General features: G+C 42.0%; 1 protein-coding gene across 1 annotated transcript in view; it reads right to left on the bottom strand.

Moving 5' to 3' along the window:
• Positions 1–1,255: 1,255 nt before the first annotated feature.
• Positions 1,256–14,660, bottom strand: part of Lmbr1 (limb development membrane protein 1) — a gene marked incomplete at its 5' end in the record, with an annotated part of 46,535 nt that continues 33,130 nt past the window's right edge. Inside the window, 2 exon segments of the mRNA XM_005404906.2 lie at positions 1,256–3,143; positions 6,195–6,356. Of these exon segments, the coding sequence (XP_005404963.2) occupies positions 3,058–3,143; positions 6,195–6,356 (248 nt within the window).

Genomic DNA, 14,660 nt, shown 5'->3' on the forward strand with positions numbered 1-14,660 from the left:
GCGATAATATTGAAAGCTAAAAGCATATGTATTTATAAGCCAAATATGAAATTACTTTTTGCAAAACTTTAATTGCTACGGTAGTTTAAAAGTCACACTAGAAACATCCCATAGAAATAAACAGGACTAACAATTGCAAGCAAAACAATTCATAAACAAAAACAATTTACCAATGTGTCCATTCATTTTTAAAAGTAACATTATACCAGATTTTTACGGTCTACATACTTGGGAGTGCATTCACATTCACATTTTTAAAAATCTTTCAATAGCTCTGCCTGTGTGCATCCAACACTGTGCCAACCAAAAGCAAGCACACAGGGGCCGTGCAGGACAGGACCTGTGCTGGCAGGTGACACTGCGGCCAGTGCTGCAGTAATGGCCCATAGCAAGCAGAGTGAGGCAGTGGCAAGCAGGTGCATGCCTGCCTCTGAGGCATGTGGGAGACGGCAAGACTGCACCCTTACCCACCACATGGCCCCTCAGCGCAGCAGTGTTAGGAACTAACAGTGCAGGTGTGACAAGTCCACAGAGTCTACTATAGCAGGTCTTTTTCTACGTAGACACAACATAAAGCTATGTAAATACTGAACCTCAGAAGTATCCTGAAAATCAGTAAAAAGCAATACAAATGTTATATTCTACAAAATTTGTAACTGTAAAATAATTTACTTAAATATTGCAGAACTAATTCATAGTAAAAATCTGCTTAGTCTCCCTAGAAAACTCTATAACTAGAGTTTATGGTGCCCCTGTACAATGGAGAGATACATAGTCACCACTGCACCTCATTCAGAGGAAAACGAAACAGCAATTCTATAACGTGTCTGTGTTTGGAGCTCTGCCTGCCACTGTCTACCTGCCTTCTCCTTCCCTGGTGCGCCACAACTGCAGTAGAGGCAAGCCCCTGGTGTCCTCACCAGGACTCGGTCTGCCAGCAGCACTTCTGTAGTTCTCGTACCAACAGCCCAGCATATGTACGGTGGAGCACCTGCATTAGGAGACACTCTCCAGAGGAAGAGTCCAGGGTGTGGTCTGCGACCAGGAATGGTGCTCAAGCTGCAAGGATACAGCCGACTGCCTGTCTAGCAACTGAGGGCACCTGAGACCCAAGGAGAAACCATCCTTCCCGCAATGCTCATCATCTGTTCCAAAAGCAGTAATGTTGTGCACAACGAGTATTATGTTTATAACTCACTTTACATGCTGACTGACGCAAGCGTGGGAGGAAAGAAACCTTGAAATGAACAAACCGTGAGACACAATGAAAAGTTTAATATTTTACTAAAAAACTTTCAGACATCTTACAAATGCCCAGGAACTCTTTCACTGGATGTGCCCCGACACTGATACAGAAGTGATTTTAGAACACAGCATCTTTCCGTTCTCCCTTGGACTTGGTCTGCTCGAAGTGTAGACTCCAAGATTCAGTAAAAAAAAATCAAAGCTTGCAATTAACACTAACGTAGACAGAACAGTGAAATTACAAAGCAGCAGACCTTTTATTAAGTTTCTAGGTGTGTAGGTCTTATACTGAGAAATCCACCAATAGACTGGTGGCATGTGCTGAGTGTTGCTTAGAACCACAAAGTGAATACTCATTTTAAAGCTAAGCTGCATTTTCAAAAGATGAGAAGCTCAGAAGAAAATGCAGAAGTATATATTAGAAGTATCTCAATGGAACTTATAAATATACAGTACAGATCCAATTTTCTTATTGTTTGGTTCTACGTGGAAAATTTTTATGTCAATAAATACAGCCTATTTTTCATAAATTTCTCCCCCGCCCCCCACCCATATCTTCAAATTCAACAATTTTAGAAAAATGTTTTACTTTTGTCTGAACACAGACAACCTATTGCCATACACATGGTGCATGTGAACATACCTACTTATACAGATCACATAACTATGAACTGTGTGCTAAGGGGCCGACCTAGTCTTTTTGCATGCATAGCGCTCGGGATCCTATCCTAGTGGGTGAGATAACACAGAGCATATGTTAATGCTTTTTGATCAATGGACTCAAGAGTTGGGAAACCAGGAGTATTTACAATGTAAAAGCTGATTATCAGATTATGTTACAGTGTAAACCTATTCTCACATCAAGAATGCCAATCTATAAGCGCTGGGTGTTGAGCTGGTAACTTTTGTAAGTCAAAGGCTTAAACTGGTGTATATAAAAGTAACCAAAGCCTGAAGAATATGAGGAAAGAATGGGTTTCTATCACTTAGCATTGACATTTCCCACAAACATCATAGAAGCATAGGGAATTAAGTGATTTTCTGAAAAATAATGCTTTAAAAAAGTGAGTGTACATATAGCCTATAAGGCAAAATCTAAGTTACAAGTGTACTCAACACTGGCAACTGTGTTATGAGAGGTAAGACTGAGCCGTACACTGGTCAACTGTCCCTTAACTACAATGACACACTCACCAGAGTGTCCTTTAAGGAACACGGAAGATGCTCCTGTGGCTTGTCACCAAGGCTTAGGGTTTAAAAGAATTTAACATTTTTCCTTGTCTCAAAGTCTAGTGAAAATTCTGTAATCTAAATCGGAAACTGTATTTTTTTTAAGGAAATAAAAAATGAATTTCCAATTATTGTTCTGGTGTGGCCGCTGCAGTGACGGCCTCTACAAGCAGTTTCCATCAGGCCTGCAAACCTCCCTTGGTGCCAGGGAGCCTTCTGGGTAGGTGTCTCCACGCGGAGTGAAACACACAAGGGGAACTAAGTGCCTCCTCCAAAGTCTCGGCTGGCCATTTCTGACACATTTTCACATCAGGATGACACAGCCACAGACGTGTGCTTTCCTGTATGTCTCCAGGAACCTGTGCTGAACTGGAAACCATCGGGTTTACCAGAAAGCCAAATTTAAAAAACAAGATCAGCAATAGCCAAGTTCTTAGATTACAACAAAAAGACACTGCTAGGCCCAGGCCCTAAACATGCACCGAGGTCAGTGTGAAAACACTCTACATCTGGCAGGCAGGAATGTCACAAGTTCAACCTCTCGGGGCTCTTGCTTGCAGAATGCTTGCCCACCGGGGGGTCTCACAGTGCTTTCTGATGCCCATTTGCAGATGGCTTGGTTGCTTCTGCATCCCTTGAAGTATTGGATAAGTGGAGTTTATGAAGCCCTGCAGGAAAATTAAGGAAATGGTAAGAAGTAAGGTGCTGCTGAGTGGCTGGGGAGGAGGCTGGGTGCTGAAGAGAAGAGACTGGCAAGTAGAATGTGCAATTTCATTGTGGAAGTTGTGATCTTGCCAAATGCAATCTAGGAACCAAAGATTTCTTTTCCCCACCAGTGGCTCCTCTGCAGATGGCCTGAGTGGAAAGGGGCATCTGGGCAGGAAGTCACTGTGGTCCTCCAAGGACAGCCTGTCTCCACGGCCCAGCAGACATGTTTGCGTGGGGCTCTTCTAGACTCAGCAGATCTCTGAGGGTCACCACCATCACCACCCGTAAGGCCAGCTGAGGCTGCAAACAACAAGCCCTCTTCCTGCTTTCTCTCCCTCCCCTCTGACAAAGCTACTCCCATCAAACACATTCCTATCCCAGAGAGCATATCCCAGGGACCCAAACCTGAGGCAGATATGGTCTCATTTTTGCTCAAAAGACATTTACACATATGCACATGGAGTCAAATGTTAGCAAGGATACCAAAATATTGAGCATGTAATTTTTAAAAAATGGGAAATATTACCAGAAAAAGAAAGAAATGGCAAAGGAACAAACTGAATATAAAAATACTTCTCAACTCAAAGTCAGAGAATAAAAAAATCATCACTACCTTTTTCTATGACATGAACTCCTATCATATTATAGTACCTCTGCCATACTATGTGTGTGTATGGAATAGCACTGCGCCCTCACAGGAAGGGAAGGCAGAACACCGAAGAGTTCAGGTGCCACCAAAGCTTCAAGCACTTTAACAACAAAAAAAATTTTTTACTATGACAAACAAATACATAAGCAGCACATTAGCAGAAAGATTTTGAGGAAGTAATTCCCATGAGGCTCAGACCTTGTTGAAGCCTCAAAACCTAAGTTGAAAAAGCCTGTTTCCCTCCAAGTGGTAATCTTCCTGACTGCCAGACAGCTTCCTATCACTCTTAAACCAACACAGCACTCCAAACCTTAAACGTTCTGTCACCTGCATATCTTAAGGACAGAAAAGGTAAAATTCAGTCTTTCTATGGCATTTGGGAAGGGTAAAAAAATCCAGAAACAACAAAAACAGTTCTGGTCCCAGGAACAGCCAAACCACTAACTGACCAGAGGAGTGGCCAGCTGTCAGAAGGTGGGAAACAGCATTAATACATTCCCACTGGCTTGTCTCACCGCTGGCACATGCATGACTGTCCCATCAGGCAGCTTATACAACTGGTGGTACAACTGATACGATCACGCATGGGACAGTCATGAATGTACCACAAGTGGCTCAAGCTGGCCAGCAGCGAAACATGAATTACAGCCCCATCATGAACAGTTAAAGCCAGGCTTGCCAGGGAGGTAGCAGGTGGCTGCACTGAAGTGGAATTATGTTTATAAAACAGAAGATGGACTGGGTTCACTTGTAAAACTTGGGTGCAGTCTAAATATCCACTCTTAGAAAGTGCAATGTCCCTCTTCTGCAGAGAGCTCCAGAGACAACTCTCCATCACCACCATCCTGGCAGTTATATCCCAGGGTCTCTGTGCCCTGGACATTGTTACAATCATCGGACACAGCGGCAGTGGGTGGGGTGAGGGAGACTACAGGAAGGAAGGAAGGGGGAGAGAAGAAGGAAGACACAAGACAAGATAAAACAGGGAGGGGAGGGGAGGGGAGGGGAAAAAAGGCAAAAAAGAATATAATAAAAGAAAAAAGCAGAGAAAAAGAAAGAATATAAGCATATGCTTGTAATCCCAACACTTGGGAGGCTGAGACAGGAGGATCACCATGAGTTCAGGGCTAGCCTGGGCTACCAAGTGAGTTCAAGGTCAGCCTGAACTACAGATTGAGACCCTGTCTCAAAAGAAAAAGAATACGTAAATTTCAGAATCAAACTCTGACTCTCAGTGAAGTCATGCTTAAGATCTCTAACCAAACACTGCATATACTTAAAAAGGAAATTTTTCAATGCATAAATTGCCCCCAGAAGAGCATCCCAGAGGACAGTGGAAAATATTCGAAAGGAAAGTAACTATCAGATAGTTCCACATACTCTCGGACCTCGCACTGCTTCTGTGGTCTAAGAGCTGACCCAGCACAGGGAGCTCTGCCTGCCCAGGGCTCCGCTTACTCCTTTAACAGCGCTTCCCAGCAGCAGGATCCAGGCCGGCTGCCGACTTCACAGCAGCCGCTGCAGGGAATGGAGTGGAGTCCATCTGATACGATGGATGCTGAATCTTGCCAATATTACAACAGCCTTGAAAATTAAGGCTTCATTCTAGATACCCGACAAGAGAACTGCTTGAGTCCCACTTCATCCTGCAGCTTTTGACACGGCCAGCATTATAAAACCTAGGCATTAAAATTTATGAAATTTATCTGGGGCTCTGGCTGAAAGAAAATGTAGCTTTTTCTTTTCAGGACAATACTCCAATCAGCCATCCCTCTCACAGGGCACAGTCAAAGTAAAATTCATACGGCCTGAGCTGACAATCTGAAATCTTTTTTTCTTCCCAATTATCACACTTTCAACCACCACGGCTGGGAAGGGTTAGCAGCGTGAGAAGCTTGATTACTGCTTGTATGGTTTAAGTCATCTGAATACTGAACCTTAATGAACCAATTAATAAGTTGTCTTTTGAAACAGCTAAAACCACAAGGAATATATAGGCGTTTAAAGTGCCACTCAGGTAAATGAGTCAGTGTCAAGATTTTCTATAATAAATCACTGACTGCCCTTCTTTTATGATAAATTATAAACCCAACCCCAAGACAGTTTGTATTGTCCTGGTAGCCCCAAGGTATGAAACTTGAAATGTGTAGCATTAATGTGGAAGTAAGCATGAACAATGTATTCGCAGCCTACAACAGTTTTAATACAATCACTGACATGATTCTGCATGAGTGATGGTCAAGAATTTGACATCTAAGGTTGTACACATTTAGAAACTGAATGAAGACTTACTGCTAACTGAAAATGTAATGCATGGTCATTAATTAGCAGAAAGAGAAATACCCATAACCCTCAGGATTACCTAGGGCCTTGAAAAGTTCTTCTCGTACAGCAGAGGTGAATTTTCTGACCAGACACAATGTTGTCACAATGGCAAAGAGTAAATTGTAGGACAGGACAATATAGAAATTGCCCAGCCAATTAAACCTTCCAAAGTCTCCAAGTAGGTCAAACCTAGTGATTCCTGTTAAAGAAAAATAACAGAGCCCTTAGTAAAACCAGTTTGTTACACAGTGAAGTACTCCTCAGATCAAATCCTGCAGGCTTCCTCAGTTCTGCTCCTGGGATGCTCTAAAGAACGGTCCCAGTTTACCAGGCGTCACTGTTACAGACTGGCCGGCCCTGACCTAGTTCATGTAGGAGGCAAGTAACCGGAAGCACCCCTGGCCATGGCTTGGAATTCACGCTCCCTGCTGCTCACCCCAGGAGGACGGGTGACTGTGCCTACCAGAGCAAGGTGGCTGCACCTGGTCACAGGAAACCAGAGTCCTGCCAAGGGGCCGCCTGAGCCCACACTCCTGCAGCCCCGCTGCTGCCTGCCAGTCCCCTGGCGAGGAGAGCTGAGCCCCATTCCGCAGACAGCTGTTCCCGGCAGGGCCTTGGCTCCCAGCTAGGTTTCTGCAGAGCACATTTTCCTGATTCCTTTGGACCTGCTTATTGCCTGCTCCCCCTATAAACTCTGTGAGAACAGTGACTATTCCACTCATACTCCCAATGCTCCACAGCAATACCTTACATATTCTCCACGTTCACTACATCAATGAGCAAATAAATATAATAATCTCTCCCCATGCAAAGCACTGCTAACTTGAATTCAATGCTAAGTTTGTAAAGTAAAAGGGCGAGTGGGAAATGCAGTGGGGTTGCACCACACGTGCGCTGCAGTCACTTAAACCCCCCACGCACATTCTTAAATCTTTTTTATTTAGAAACAGTTTAAACACTTACTCCATTTACTGAGCATATGCCCAGGTCCAATACTCACTGGAAAGAATATGGAAGAGAGATCTTCCTAATCACTGACAGGGAAATAAATCCCAACAATCGGGAGGTCAGGTGAGTGAGGAACAAGACAGTCCTGAGTGTTCAAGGGAGAGACTGCGAAGCTACACCGGGCCTTACAAAATGCAACTCCAGAATGCTGGGAGGAACTGCCAGTAGGACGTTAAACACCTCTGCCGACCTCAGCTGATGTCCCCAGCACCTCTGACGCAATCTCACAGCTTCAGCTGGCTTGACCTTGATGCTCACCTCCACCCCAAGCCCCCAGGACTGACACAGGCAGTGGGAGCCTCCCTGTGCAGACTGTAAGGAGAATGTGCTGCTGTCCCTCCAGCCGCAGACTTATGCAGGTGAACCTGAAGATGGTCCCCAAATATTTTTAACAATAAAAGACTGGTGAAAACGTAGAATAAAATGCCTTTTAAGAAAGGTTAAAACCCAGACACAGGAGAGTATACAGCACTTGCCACATCATTTTAAGATGATGGCAACAATCCTGGCTGCAGTTTCTCAGCTGTAAGCCTCACACACCTTCTTTGCTAAAAGTAACAGATATCTACTTGTAAATTTCATTTTTCAAATAAAGCTGCATTTAATTGAACCTAGCAAGTTATCTTATTTACTTACCTGTAAATAAGTTACAACCCTACTGAAACAAGCATGGGAGCCCAGACACCCCAGACAGTTTACTGACCTTCAGAGCCGAGGACCCTCGCACACTCTGGTGAGAGCCTGGGTTGTCTGCTAAAGCACAGGTATGCACGTGCGCAGACTTCTACGTCCCCCAGGCTCATCTGTGGAGGGACCGAAGGGGCCACAACAGAAACCCCTGCAGCTCCCCTGGAGCCCTACCTGCTCTCAAAGCCTTCCATACAGCACCCACTGTATTTAATACTCACAAACTACCAGTACGTATGTACCATTCACTGACGTATATACAGACAGAGCACTTTAGAAGTTGTAACAGTAAAGTGCCTATAAGGTCTAATATTTTCTCCGCACAGTTCAATGACCAGCTTGAGGGACCCACCCAGTGTACAAATTCCACACCAGAAGCCATGGGTATGTGCTGTGGTCACTCAAGCATCCTGGCCACGGCCTGTGCCTCTACTGTGAGAAAGGGGCAGGCACCAAGTAAGCACAGGCGTGGGTGGAACAGCAGGGAAGGGTAGCTTGGATGGGGCCTGCGCAGGTGGCAACCAAGTCAGCGTCCAACCCCAACAAGGACATTCTGCCAGTCTCCCATTAGATCCCTGGGCTCTAGGAAGGTCTCGGGCAGACACCCATGGCCTCCCAGCAGTGCACAGAGGAACTAAACAAACACCAGCTCAAAGGGACTGGTGCTGAGGACACTGCTATTTCAATGTTATTTTTTTAAAAAAATCTACTGATATTGACTAACAAATTATTCTAGAAAAGTCACATAGCTCTTTAATTCTGAAAATCTACAAAGACTAGACAATAACAAAATCATTTCTCTAAAATCATGGTCAAGGTTTTTGTCACAGTGATAAATTGTAAAACACACTTTTCAGAGCTAGGGATGTGGCTCAGTGGTAGAGTTCTTGCGCTGCATGCACAAGGACCTGGGTTTGATCCCCAGCACCACAAAATAAATAAAATTGTATTAAAAAAATAAATCTCAAAATCAAGAGTAGCTATCATCTTAAAAAAACACACTTTTCAAATTGAAAGTACTAAAACTTAACAAAAAGTAACAATACTCAGACAAAGCCTTAATTTAATAGCACTTATTATACAGGAGTCATACTTCAAACCTGTATTTCTGAAGAAGGTAAAAGAGCCTTAAGACAGTAAATTTTAAAATGCTAGTATGAAGGATTCCATTATCAGATATCTAAATGTTTAATGTATATCCAGTCAGAAATTAGCTTTGTGAAAAGTTAAGTGTGCTATACGTCAGGTAAGGCTTTACCAGCAAGGCATCAGCAAGGCCGAGGTCATCTATGGGGGTAAGGCATCCTTCATGACAAGCTGCACCAGCTCCAGGGCTCAACAGAAAATGTTTCCTGTGTAATTCTTTGCATAACAATCTCCTATTCATACCTTTGAAACAATGAGTGGGCAGAACAAAAGCTCACATTAAGAAAGACCTGGTTACTCCACTCCAGCATGAGTCAACAGATTCATAGGCTCGGCCCACCTAAGTCAGCCCCTACGTTCAGTTAGCACATTCGTGTCCCCACCACTCCAGCAGTCGTAGGAGAGCACTCAAGAGGGCTGGGCATGGGGATCACTGCCACAGCTTCACAGGAAGCTCCATGTGCTGCCCTGTGACACACGGCTGATACAGTACTCATGAGTTTAATGGGAGGCTGCTAAAAAGACACAGATATTTAGTTATAAAAACAAAGAAATTACACTTTTTTTTTTTTTTTTGGTGGTACCGGGGATCGAACTCACAATCTTGTGCTTGCCACGCAGGCGCTTATCCCACTGAGATATATCCCCAGCCCTACACTGTCTTTATTAAAACAGTAGGATTTTTTTTGTCTCTGGACTCAAAGGTTAGTATAAATTTTTTTTTTAGTATAAATTATTAAATTATTAATGTAACTAGGTATTTAAACTCCCTTCTCTAAATCAGACTTTTGAATCAGTTTCCCAAAGACAGTGTCAAAAAATAAAAGCAATCATTTTAAACATCATTACTTTTAGGATTAATGTAAATAGGCTTACTGTTGATTGTTTTATTTTCTTTTTTCTTTCTTCTAGTACCAGAAATCGAACTCACGACCTTGCGCTTGCCAGGCAGGCACTTTGCCACTGAGCTAAATCCCCAGCCCTAATTGTTTTATTTTCAAAGACAAAGTCGTTCTAAAACTGTAAGATAGGTCTCACTCTGGGAATGGAAAAGAAGATGATACTATTAAACCAAAGACTTCAACTTCTGGTTCAGTCTTACTGTGCAAGTATATTTCTGTTAAATTATATTTCAATTAGAAATATATTTCAATTAGAAAGTATATTCCATTGGAAGTATATTTCAATTAGAAATACGATATTGGCCTCTAGTGTCAGCCAATGAACTTACTAAGAGGAGCCATGGAAGATACAAAATCATTTGAAATTGATTTCTACAAAGGAAAATCACCATGTCTAGTAGTGGATAAGATTAACAGTAGACAGAAGAGGTCAGCAAACTCTGAGACACAGCTACAGAAACAAAAGAGAAAGCACAGAGAGCAGAACAACTCAAAAGCAGCATGAGTGACCTGCGAGCTGCTTGCCGTCAGAGTCCCCAAAGGAGAGAGAGGATAAACGATTGGAAGAAGCAATGCTGAACATCGTCCAGATCAGATGAACACTACACACCTGCAGGGCAAAGAAGCACAAGGAACTCACAAAGAATTAGGAATGGGAGGAAAACTATGCCAAAGCACACAGTAAGCTACTTTTTAAAAGAAAAAATGTAAAGCTGCCAAAAGGAAAAAAAATCACATAGGACATAGAAAAGAACAAAAATGATGGTCACAGAAGATTTCTTGTCAAAAATGATACAAAGGACAAAACAACTGAGCAACAGTTTTAAAGTACCAAAAGATAGAAAGTAATAAAAAATTTCATATCCAGCAAAAACATCTTTCAAAAGTAATGCAATCTAAACACATCTCATAGACGCAAACAGCAGAAATTCATTATCAGCAGATCTGCATGCAAAGAGTGTTAAAGACAGTCCTTGAGGCAGAGGGAAAATGATGTCAGAAGGAACCTGGATGGACATACAGGAATGAGGAGTAGTAGAAATAATAAGTGCATGGCAAATATGAAAGACTTCTTACATTTTTAAACTTCTTAAAAAGACCACTGTTCAGTACTGGGGATGTAGTTCAGTGGTAAAATGCCTGCCTAGCATAACCAGGGCCTGGGTTTAATCTCCAGAACTACCAAAGAAACAAAAGGAAACCATCATAATAAAACCAGAAAAAAGTCAACACTCTGTGAGGTTAAAACCTCACAGGGCAGAGCCTGCTCCCAAGAGGACCCCAGAACTGCCACTAGGGAAAACAAAAGCCTTCACGGCTATTGCAGATCTCCTGATGCCCTGCTACTCCGAGACCCACAACTTCTGTGTATGTGGACACAGCTGCCTATGCCTCTACCATCCCAGTGTCTAGACCTGCTGTAGCCATGGCTGCTGTTAGGGCTCCAATCCTAAGACCCAGCACAGTGGTGCCACACACAGAACCACCCTCTGCCTCCCACCACCATTCTGCTCCTACTGCTGCGAGCCTGCCGGGGGCCAGCGACAGCCCACAGTGCTGGCCTCTGACATGGCAGTGCACCCTCCTGCAGCAAGCCCAGCTCCTGCCTACTCAGCATGCACGCAGCTGGCCAAGGCACCTAAGAACTCAACAACTCTTGCCGCCACACAGATTCCCCAAAGATTTCATTGCTCAGTAACGCAGTGAAATACCCCTGCTCAACACTATCCCCAGTCAGTGCCCTGGCAAGCCCCTCCCTTGGCATCCTCTCCCACTATGCCTAGAGCAACAATAGGCTCCTAGACAGCCCCCAACCAGTGTCCCCATGTGCTCCCCAGCTCCCCATGTGAAGAACTTTCCTATTCAAGACAGCCCTGCAAGTCTGGAAGACGTGACTGCTTCTTCAGATGTACAGACGCCAACCCAGGATACAGAAAGTGAAAACCCAGGAAACAGGACCCCACCAAAGGAGCATAATCAACTTCCAATCAATCAATCAATTGATCGATCAATGGAAATCTGACTGCCTGTCCAACAATGACTTCATAATAATCATTCTCAAGAAACTCATCAAGGTACAAGAGAATACACACAAACAATTTAATAAGACCAGGAAAATAATATAAGAACAAAATGAGGGGCTGGGGATTTAGCTCAGCGGCAAAAGCGCTTGCCTGGCAAGCGCAAGGTCGTGAGTTCGGTTCCCGGTACCGGAGAAAAACCCCAAAAAAAAGAACAAAATGAGAAGTTAAAGAGAAAACATAAAAAAGAACCCAGTAATTCTGGACCTGAAGAATACAATGATAGAAATGAAAATTCAACAGAGCTTCAACAGCAGATTTGATCAAGCAAAGGAAAGGATTTCTGAATCTGAAGACAGGTCATTTGAAAGAAAAAGAGAGGGGCTGGGGATTTAGCTCAGCGGCAAAAGCGCCTGCCTGGCAAGTGCAAGGTCGTGAGTTCGGTTCCCGGTACCGGAGAAAAACCAAAAAAAAAAAGAGAAAGAAAAAGAGAAAAGATAAGAATGAAAAAGAGTAAAGAAAACCTATGGAACTTAAAACATACCATCAAACAAATCAATATGCTGGCAGCTGTTCCAGAAGGAATAAGGAAAGAGTTGGCAGAAAACTCAAACCCACCAAACTCCAAAAAGGACAAACATAAAAGAGTGTTCTACATTGAGGCACATCATAGCCAAACTGTTAAAAGACACAGAATTTTAAAGCATCAAGAAAAGAGCAGCTCATCTCATACAAGGAGAAGACCGATTCCTCAGCAAAGACCTGGCAAACCGATAGAATGGCTAATGTATTCAATGCACTGAAAGAGAAACTGTCACCCAAGAACAGTATCCTTGAGGTGGTGACAGTCTTTCCAAGACAAAAATGGAGGTAGTCACCACTGGACCTGTCTTATGAGAAATGCTTACTTAGAAGAGTTCTTCATACAGGATATAAAAAAGACCAAAGAGAAATGTGAAAGCATATGAAAAGTATAAATCTCACTGGCAAATGTAAATATCAAATATAAAATAATATAAAACTGTAATGGTTATAAGTAAATTAATGTTAATCAATGTAAAAATGAGACAAACATACTGAGAATAACTATAAAAAATTTGCTAATGGAATCACTATAAATATAAGTAAACTCTGACTTCACGACCATAAAGCAGGGGAAGATGTCAAAGTGTACAGTCTCATTAAACACAAGTTGTTATATTAAAACAAAAATTATAACTGCAACAGGATTCATATAAGTCTCATGGTAATCACAAAGGTAAAACCTACAATAGACACAAAAAAGATAACAGAAAGGTATCAAACCAAACCAAAGCACTACAGAACAATCACGTAACAAAAGAAGACAGCCAGAGAGGAAAAAAGAACTGTAAAACAACAACATAATGTCCACAAGCCTTTACTTCTCTATAATTACTGTAACTGTAAATAGACTAAACCTCTCCCCAATCAAAAGCATGCAGGGCCTGAGGGTGTAACTCAGAGATAAAGTGCTTGCCTAGTATGCATAAGAACCTGGTTGGTTATGGAAAAGAAAGTGATAGAAAATGAGGAAAGAGAAACAAGGGGTGAAAAAGAGCAGAAGGAAGGTGACAGGATGAGAAAAACAAACAAATAAATAAATAAACTCCAAAGACGTGCTGCCTCAAGACTCATTTTATATAAAAAGAAACACACAGGCTAAAAGCAAAGGGATGAAAGAAGAGATTCCATGCTAATGATAACCAACTGAAAGCAGAGGTAGACACACTAACATCAGGCAAAGCATAAGGCAAAATATGCCTCAAGAAACCAAGTAGGTCATACATAATGATTAAAAGGGTCAAATCAACAGGAAGATATAACATGCATGTGCACATATAGCCACATCCAGCAACACAATACCTAAATATGTAAAGTAAATGTCAGCAAAGCTTAAGGGAAAAACTGACAGCAGCGCAGGAACAGCAGACTTGAGCACCCTACTTTCAATGATGGTCAGGACATTCTGACAGAAAATCGGTAAGGAAACAGCTGACTTGAACAGCATTCTAAAACAAACAGGTCTAACAGACATATACAGAACTTTCCACCCAACACCAGCAAATTGCACATTTTCCTCAAGTGCACGTGGAACATTTTCAGGATAAATTATGTTAGGTCACAGAATAATTTTTAGTAAATTTGAGAAAGCTGAAATCATACCAACTATATATCTTCTCACACTATAGTGGAATGAAATCAGAAATCAGTAACAGAATGAAAACAGGGTAGAAAGTTCTAATATGAAAACCAGGTAATACACCATAAGGTTAAAAAGTACTGAGACAAACAAAAATTAAAATACTATTTAACAAAGCTTATGGGATGTCACAAGAGCAGTACTAAGAGGGAAGTGTACAGTGATAAATGTCTACATTTTTTAAAAATATTCAATTAAACAAGCTAACTTTAAAACTCAAAGAATGATAAAGGAAGAAAAAAAGTAAACCCAAAGTTAGCAGACTCAAGAAAATAACAAGGTTGAGACAGAAATAAATGAAATTTTTAAAAAAAACATTTTTTCAAAATCAACAAAACTAAGAATCGATTTTTTAAAAGACAGAATTGATGAACTCTTGCTAGGGTAACAGGAAATGAGAGAAGACTCAAATAAGAAATGAAAGTAAGTACACAGTAATAGATGACTGAATAAAACAGAACGTTAAGGACTATGAGGAACAACTGTTTGCCAATAAATCAAATAATTTAAAAGACGTG

The sequence above is a fragment of the Chinchilla lanigera genome, unplaced genomic scaffold (genome assembly GCF_000276665.1).
Source record: "Chinchilla lanigera isolate Chin_1 unplaced genomic scaffold, ChiLan1.0 scaffold00090, whole genome shotgun sequence".
Classification (NCBI taxonomy): Eukaryota; Metazoa; Chordata; class Mammalia; order Rodentia; family Chinchillidae; genus Chinchilla; species Chinchilla lanigera.